The 9,211-nt window shown below is 47.1% G+C and overlaps 1 protein-coding gene across 1 annotated transcript in view; it reads left to right on the forward strand.

Annotated features, from left to right (window-relative positions):
* Positions 1-9,211, forward strand: part of ddx56 (DEAD (Asp-Glu-Ala-Asp) box helicase 56) — a 62,214-nt gene that overhangs the window by 1,755 nt on the left and 51,248 nt on the right. The window contains exons 2-3 of the mRNA XM_037691778.1: positions 8,615-8,776; positions 8,905-9,059. Coding sequence (XP_037547706.1) covers positions 8,615-8,776; positions 8,905-9,059 — 317 coding nt within the window. The remainder of the gene's footprint in view (positions 1-8,614; positions 8,777-8,904; positions 9,060-9,211) is intronic.

Below are 9,211 nucleotides of genomic sequence, written 5' to 3' on the forward strand. Positions count from 1 at the left end.
ATGTGTATGTATATATATATATATATATATATATATATATATATATAGGTCCTTCTCAAAAAATTAGCATATTGTGATAAAGGTCATTATTCTCCATAATGTAATGATAAAAATGAAATTTTCATATATTTCAGATTCATAGCACACCAACTGAAATATTTCAGGTCTTTAATTGTTTTAATACTGATGATTATGGCATACAGCTCATGAAAACCCAAAATGCCTGTCCCAAAAAATTAGCATATTTCATCCCACCAATGAAAGACAAGTGTTTTTAATACAAAAAACGCCAACCTTCAAATAATCATGTTCAGTTATGCACTCAATACTATATATTATCTATATTGTATATATATATTGTCTGCTTTCCGATGGGCAAAGGTAACCACTGGAGGTAGCGATTACACCTTTGCCTGCAGCCTCCTCCAAGGGGTCCGGGAGTTTACTTCAGCGCCATGGTATTACCAGCAGCTGTCTAAAGTAAGCTCATTAAGGCTGCGACGAGGTGATTCATCCAGAATATTAACGACCTTAAATCCGTGAGTCACACCCTGATCTCACTCTGTTACCTCGATCCTTCAAGCAGCCGGGATGGATCTTCTGGTCCAAAGAAACTCGCGTTGTGGCCGCTCACCTCTCACTTTAGCGTTGCAATTGTTAACTGTTCTGGTAATCTTTAGGACCCTGGAATTGGGCACAAGGGTGTTGTTTATCAGCTAGGAAACCTTTACTAAAACCTCCTGTTATTGGTGTTGTTAAGTGAACCAAGCATTTCCATATTTTGCTCTTTAAGGGTGAAATAATAGTCCAGATTTGTACGTTTTGCTTTGCTTTTAATCAATAGTTTGCGCAGGGGTACAGCAACAGGCACAATTTTATAATGAGTAATTTATCATGAGTACATAGGATACACTTTCTTCCCTAAACAAGGCGATGACTACTATCTGTGGAAATTCTAAACCTCAAGAGCCCTTGAGGGTTTACAGATACTGCCTTCACATAAACCTTTCACAACTCAAGCCAAAAAATGTTCTCTCTCAGCTCCCTCATGAACCAGAAACACCTTCGAGCAAATCTCACTAGTAGCCAATTTAGTACTCCCAAATTTGTTCTGTATGCTGTTCTTCCAATTTGATGAAACAATTTAATTAGAGCAGAGTAAGAATGAGGTCGTCCGCTTACCATGATTTTGGAATGCCCCTTAGTGAAACACTTGTGGGGGTAAGGGCAAATTTCCTGTTCTCTAGGGGAGAGACACAGGCCGACCTCTGAGGCAAGTGCAACTATTTCCAAATTAGAAGATCAGAGTTTGGACGGGCCCAGGTCATGCAATTTTAGAAGTAGGAAACTCATCCAGTTCGAGTGTCGACGAAAGAAAGCTTACATCCAATCCCATGTCAGTGAAGAAAAGAGTTAACTTCCATCATCATCTCAAAACTGGTAAAATCCAATCTTCTTTTTGGGCTCCTTCTGATCCTGATGAGCTGCCCCTCGCCTGTAATTCTCTCTGCTCAGCTCTTCCAGTTCAGCTCCAGCTTTGCATTGACCCAGTATTGTTCTGGTCAATCTGTATTTAAAGACTCATTCATCCCTCCTCCTCTTAAGGAGGGGTTATGGAAAATTACATCATCTCTTTTCCAGTAACTTCTCTGCTGTTTTGCACCTCAACCGGTTTAGACCGGTTTTCTAGGTACTTTCCAGAACTTGTTTTGCTCAAAGATGAGTCATCATGAGATGAGCTGTGTTTGAACTCTCTGACTTCTGTTCTCCTCTACTGCTCGAGGCATGTCCAGACTTGTCCTAGGTGGACAAGTTCAGGCATGTTTCACTGTTACTTGAGGCCTCTTTACTTTACCCTTTCATAAGTAAAAGTAATCACACAATCATACAAAAGATTATACAATTTTTTAAAGATTAATACTTCCATTAACTGATTATTTGTTGATTATTAGTAAAACAGTAAAACAGCTTTGGTTACATATTATTAAAATAGTAAAACACTTTTGGTTACACATTATCATTTTTAGCTGGATTTAAAGCAGGAGTTCAGTCCTTCTGTACTTAGCTGCTGAGGAGAACTTCGATCAGGCTTCATTTTTTTATTAAAGCTGGTCGTCTGTTCATGTATCATCACTACAGACACCTGGTTTATTGACAATATATATATATATATATATACATATATATATAGCGCATATTTATATGTGTATGTGTGTATGTATATATGTGTATGTATATATGTGTATGTGTGTGTGTATATATATATATATATATATATATATATATATATATATATATATATTTTTTTTATGGGGCAGTACGGTGTCGTCTCCCGATCAAATCCCGGTCCGGGGACCTTTCTGCGTGGAGTTTACATGTTCTCTCCGTGCATGCTTGGGTTTTCTCCGGGTACTCCAGTTTCCTCCCACAGTCCAAAAAACGTTGGTTACGTACTGTAACCCCTGATTCTATGAGTATAAGCGTAGCCCTTTAAGGCTGCCGCTTGGTGGGTTTATCCCGTTATGCGTAGCATTGCACTGAAAAAATTTAGTCCACGCCCACCTGCTGTGTGAGCCCCACCCGGTCCGTATAAATTACGTTAAGAGCGGGAAATCGGCTCCCAAAATAGCTTTTTCTTCAGCCTTTTAGGAGCCAGTGAGGCCCGACACTTAAAGGGCTACGCTTATACTCATAGAATCTGGGGTTACAGTACGTAACCAACGTTCTATTTCGTATAAGCTTCGCCCTTTAAAGCTGTCGGTTGGTGGGTTAAGGGCGAAGCAGATGTGGTCCTCGCCTCACTGGGTCCATTCGAACACCGTATGAAGCTTACACAAAAAACGTCTTGTCACTCAGCTCCCCATGTGCGTAATTACGCATTGCGTAATTATGTGTGCCATGCACAGACGCATGTTGTGTAACTATGCATTCTGAGTACATGAACACCCCGGAAAACTTCAACGGGGACGGAAAAAACTGAAAGAGCCATGAACCAACCGGTTTACGGCTGAACCGTATGAACAGATTAATAATAACAGGAGAGCTGATTATTAATCAAATGAACTGATTAGTGACAATAGAACCAAAATAACAGTCACAACTTGTAACTGATACCAACATCTCACACTGTAATGCATGCAGACAGATGTGAGTTAAACGGAGTTCCATGAAACAACAATATTCATTCTGTAAAACACAAAAGACAGAATGTTTCATGGAACGAGCCGTCACATTACATAGATAAAGCGAATAAATGAGCAGGGTGTTGACCACGCGGCCACAGTGCAAAATGTCCTGCATTGACATACATTATACAAAACAGTCGAAGATGCGATACCTCTGGTCAAGTGTGCTTTGAGGTTGACAGGTGGCTCTAAATCTGATGCTCTGTAGGCTTCAGAAATGGCCTCACACAGCCAGTGTGACAAGCGCTGGGTGGATAACGGATGACCTGCAGATGCATCTCTATAATGCACAAACAAATGTTGACGCATTGCAGCTGTGCATGCTATGTAACCCGTCAACGCCCGCACAGGACAGAGGAGATAAAAGATGCTACTTCTTCTGATCTGTATGAAAGTGGGGGGGGGGGACCCCTCCAACAATATCGCTTTTGATTAAAAGAGCTTGTGATGTTTTAGGCATAAAAGCTGGGTTGGTCTAAAATCAGCTGAGCTGCCGTTAGCCTGAATTCTGAGACATGACGGAGCGACAGAGAGGGCAGATAAAACACCCACTCTCTTAGTGGATGTTAAAACCATCAGCAGGGCTGTTTAAAGAGACAAGAATTTAAGTGGGACCTGATCCAAAGACTCAAATGGAGCTTTGATCAGGACCTGCAGGACCAGTATTAAATCCCACTGTGGAACAAGTGGGTGTGAAACAGGCCTGCGTCTCTGTACCCCTTTTTGAAAAAGCTTTGTCAGCGGATGATTAAAACCTGTTCTGTCTCAGAAACCTTCGTGTCAGGAAGAGGTGGCTGCAGCGTACGTTTTAAACGTGCTGGATACAAATTTCTGTCCATCAGCTGCTGCAGAAAAGACAGTATGCCACCTAATGGGCATGATGTGGCCTCTACACCCTTCTCTGTACACCAGCGCTGAAAAGCTGTCCGCTTTGATGTGTACATCGCTGTGGTAGATGCAGCATGTGAAACCTGAATTGTGCGCACTCCATCCTGTGGGCGACCCATCCTCTCTATGTGGTTCCGTTCAGCGGCCAGACCCACAGGTGCTGGCCTATTTCTGGGTAACTCCTGGTTGCTCCTCCTGCCTGGAGGAGAGCGTCCTCCCTCCACGGCAGTTTCCACGGGCACCCCGACAGCAGGCGTTGTAGGACTGGGAAACATGGTGCGCTCACGCGTTCGGGGTCACCAGAAGAGCTGTCAATCCCTCCTCCTGAACTTGGTTCAAGAACCGTAAATCAGAGGAGGTGGAGAAAAAAAACGCGTACAGAAGCATTTTGGGCCATAGGCTGTGGGCAAACGCATCCACCCCAGCAGTGGTTCGTCTCGTGGGCTCAGAGAAACGCATAATTGACACTGAGCATTTCTCATGTCACAAACAGGCCCACAGCTACTATATCAATCTGAGACAAAATGCTTTGTAAGAGGATGATTAAAGGTTGTTCTGTCTCTGACAACTTTGAGACAAGAAGAAAACATGGCTGCAGCATATTATAATCGTGCTGGACACCAGATTTCTGTCCATCAACTGCTGCAGAAAAGGACAGCATGTCAAACAGTGGACATGAAGTGGCCTCTACGCCTTCTCTGTACAGCAGCATTGAAGAAACTGACCACTTGATGTGAACAGCGCTGTGGTGGTTGCAGCACGTGAATCCTGAATCGTACGCACTACATCTTGAGAGAGATCCATCCTCTCAAAAAGATCCGCGCAGCGGCCAGACCACAGGTGCTGGCCTATTCTGATTAATTCTTGATCGTTCCTCCCGCCTGGAGGAGAGCGTCCTCCCTCCACGGCAGGTTCCACTTGTGTCCTGATAACAAATATCGTAGGCCTGGGAACCATGATGCGTTCACGCACTTGGGGCAAAGGAGCTGCCAGTCCCTCCTCCTGAGCTCGGTTCAGAAAACCGTGATATCAGAGGGAAAGAGGAAGGTGAAAAAGCATTACGACCACAGGCTGTGAGCAGGCACGTCCACCCAGCGGTGGATCGACCCGTGGCCCCACGGTAATTATAATTCACATTGAGCGTTCTCTCGTGTTGCTACACGTCCACAGGCGCTGGCAGGATTTCTGCCATGTCTGAGCCATAGCTCTGGGAGGAAGGTCCCCGTGCCGCAAAGGACCGTCTTGGACATCACATCCACCTCCTGTTCGGAATACATGAGATGTACCCACTCCAATGGAGAGCAGATTAGGTGTGTCCCACACAGCATCTGTCTCACAATGTGGCACATGGGTTGAACGCATACATCTCCTGCCAGTATGTATGCAACAGTCACTTGCTGTCTGTGTGAATCAAAAAACCCTGATGATTCTGCAGCTTAAGGTCAGTGTTGAGTCACATTCAAAGAGCCCCTACGACACTCCAAAAACATTTAAATGAGCTGCTGTGTAGAGAACTACAGCGGCCCCACAGCTTGTTAAATGTGTGTGCCTCTGTGAAAAACTGACAAGTGTGACGTAGGTCTGCTGACGGAAAACAGCTGATGTCACTCAACCGATTCACGTGAGTTGCACTGCTGCCATCTGTCTGTACAACTGCTCAACAGCAGCAGGTGTCCGGATAAAGCAGAGTTAAGGTGGCTCGGACGCATAATGGAGTGTTGTTTCTCACAGTTCAGAGATTGACAATCTAGAATAAATCTCATCTTCCAGTTCGTTGGCACCAGGAAGTGACGAGAGAGGGACCTTGCGTTTTCCTCTCCTTTGTGACTCCAGAAATTACATTTAAAACAGAATTTCCTGAGCTTCTGCGAGAGGGGACGAGATCTGTTCATAAATGACAGAAAAAAACATCACAGAGTTCCTCCAAACCGGGTTTTGAGCTGGACTGCAGCGTGAGTCCCCGGATGAAAACGGTTCGCCCATCCATCTGGAGCGCGTGTTCATAGCCACCTGTTATAAGTTATAAAGCGGGCACGCATTTATGCTGTGAAACTCACATGCATGCTGATGTGAGCTGGAGCACGCTGAGTGAGAAAGAAAAAACACTCACATCCCCGAGCATGCAAGACGTTGTGTGGAAGCAGCTCATCTGTGTTGTGCTCACGTTGTGTGCAGCTGCTCCGTGTAAACGCTCGGGAAGCGGGTGCACGTATGAGCCGACATGCCCTGAAGGGTCGTGTGTGCACATCCTCATTCATGCGACGCCTTAAGCCAGGATTGCCTCGCGGGCGCGCGTTGGCACTGGTGCGGTCAGGAAGCAGCGCGCAGCATCGGTGAAGAGGGTACCACTGCTCGGTCTGCAGAAACACGTTCATTCTTGGCTGCAAGTCACGTGAACTTTTGAGTGATTCCACGAGCTGCAGTATTAATTCAGAAAACCTTCTTCGAGCATGCCTGAGCAGAACGCTAAGAGGCTTGTGAAAGCTGCTGACGCCGCGGGAGCGTGCGTTTGACACCACTGCGATGAAAAGACGTGTGTCGCTCCTGCCGAGAGCGAGGTACGTTGCTGAGCTTGTACCGCGGTCTCACGTTAACGTTGACGTGAACGGCGGGCGCTGAGAGCTGCGTGCACGCTTTCATGTTGCGGGAGCGCGTATCGGCACCGCTGGCAGTGAATGAAAAACAACCTTAAAAAGGCTCATTCGTGATGAGTGTGTGAGATGGAGCCGCTTGTCAGATAAACCATGCTGACATTGTTATTGATGTTATTTCACATCGTGTCATCAACACACCTCCAGCAACCCGACACCTGGTTACCTTCCCTTGAGCTCTGTTTGTTGTCCTGGAGGGCCCCCTGTTAGCGAAGTCCGGGAAAAAAAAAAAAAAAAGAACTTCCGGATGCCGGGGACATCTGACGGGAGGAGCTGGCGTAGCAGAGCTGGGGAGGCATTGTGCAGCTGTGGAGCATCTTGAAATGATCTCTCGCTGATGAAAAGAGGACCTCCAACAAAAACTCCTGCAGCTCTCCTGAGAGGAAGGTGGAGTGACGAGCCAGGAGAACCTCTGGGACCTCGTTCTCCGACTGTGATGCGGGGCGGCAGACAGCAAAAGAGGCGCACCGGTTGAGGATGACGTCAGCTGCCCTGTAGACGGAGCGTACTGCAGGGGCCGGCAGCATCGTTAGCAAGCAGCCGCTACGAGAGCGGAAGAGCCGAAGGACAGAGGGGCACGTCTCTTCCCGCCTCTGGGCGTGTACGCCAACAGCGTAACGTGTTGTTCGCTGCGGCCGTGTGGAACGCATGCTGGTGAGCTCAGTTGGAGAGCGGTGTCACCGTCTCGGTTATGCTAATCGGAGGCACGGGACGCTGGTCCACCTCGACATCTTGCTCCAATGAATCCTCCATCAGGCTTGGCTCCAGGGGGGCACAGAGGGACTTTCCGCTCAGTGAACCCCTGCTCTGGAGATGGGTGCGGACTGTGGAGACCGGCTCCCCCAATCTACCAGGAAAGAACCGTCTGTGGCCTCGCCCGTAGGACGTCCTGTTGGAACACGAGGCCATATGGATCAAGACGGTGAGCCGGAATGGAGCCCAGTAAACAACCTTCCCGCCAGATCATCCGAACTGGCGGGAAAAGGCGTGGGACGTAGAAAAGGGGTCCCTTCATGTCAGCCGCCTCCTGGGTTACGCCGGGCAACCCTGAGGGCGCCGTCGGCCGGAGCGGTGTGATCGCCGATGCGAAACGAAGTGGGATGGGGTGAGCATTCACTCAGCCCCCCTCCACCGACACTACACTCTCCAGGAGGGAATGAGCAGCGGGGGGCTGCAGCTGAGCGCCGCCTGTCCCGGAGGAACCATCCGATTCGCTCCGAGGGTCGGCGGTAAGGGGAAAATTACAAGATGGCGTTGTCCAGCGTGTAGTGACCTGTCACTGAGAAATATTTCTCGGCGCTTACCTTGAAATAAGACTGCTCGTCAGCTTCTCCTCGGGGAGGAGAACTCACCGGACGACCGGAGGTCGACTGCCGGGCCAAGCATCCTTAACAAAGGTTGGTCATCTACACAACTTTCCTTCTTCGTTCTTCTGACAGTGCTATAGCTCGCTGAAGAAAAAATGGGAGCCGTTTTCCCGCTCTTAACGTAATTTATACGGACCGGGTGGGGCCCACACAGCAGGTGGGCGTGGACTAAATTTTTTCAGTGCTATGCTACGCATAACGGGATAAACCCACCAAGCGACAGCCTTAAAGGGCGAAGTTTATACGAAATAGAACATGCATGTTAGGCTGATTGGTAACTCTAAATTGTCTCTAGGTGTGAATGAGAGAGTGAATGGTTGTTTGTCTCTATGTGTCCCTGTGATGGACTTGCGACCTGTCTGGGCTGTACCCCGCCCCTCGCACAAATTGCTGGACATGGGCACGGGCGACACCCCATGACCCAAAATGGAAGAAGCGGGTAAAAGATAATGGATTGATGGATGAAACGATACACTGTCCAGTAAAACTTGTGTTATTTTTCTTGTCCAACTTGTTCTTTCAGGCGGTTGCAGATCTAGGCTGGTCTCAGCCGACCCTGATCCAGGAGAAGGCCATCCCACTGGCTCTGGAGGGGAAGGACCTTTTGGCTCGAGCTCGAACTGGATCTGGAAAGACCGCAGCTTATGCTTTACCCATCATTCAACACATCCTGACCTCCAAACAGGTTGGGCACAAATTCGAAGAACCGTTTTATAATTACAAGTTTAAGGCTCCATTTGTTTTTAACATCAGTCATCAGATGAAACGTCACCAGTCAGAGCTTTTAGTCAGTTTAACTCTGTTTTTTCTCAGTGTGTTCGTGAGCAGAATGTGAGAGCTCTCATTTTGGTACCAACAAAGGAGTTGGGTCAGCAGGTTCAGATTATGATGAAACACTTGGCATCCTACTGCTCAAGGGACGTCCGAGTGGCCGACATCTCTAACAAAGCTGACGTGTCGACACAGAGGTCAGCCTGTTTTATTATTTTTATATCACTGCAGTTTTTCTGACCTGTGAATTTTACACCAAGATTAATTGGAAAAACGTTCATATCCATACATATAGTTACCTTCACATATTCATACAGATAGTTACACTGCACATATTCATACAGATAGT

The sequence above is a fragment of the Nematolebias whitei genome, chromosome 18, assembly GCF_014905685.2.
Source record: "Nematolebias whitei isolate Nwh7 chromosome 18, NemWhi1, whole genome shotgun sequence".
NCBI lineage: Eukaryota > Metazoa > Chordata > Actinopteri > Cyprinodontiformes > Rivulidae > Nematolebias > Nematolebias whitei.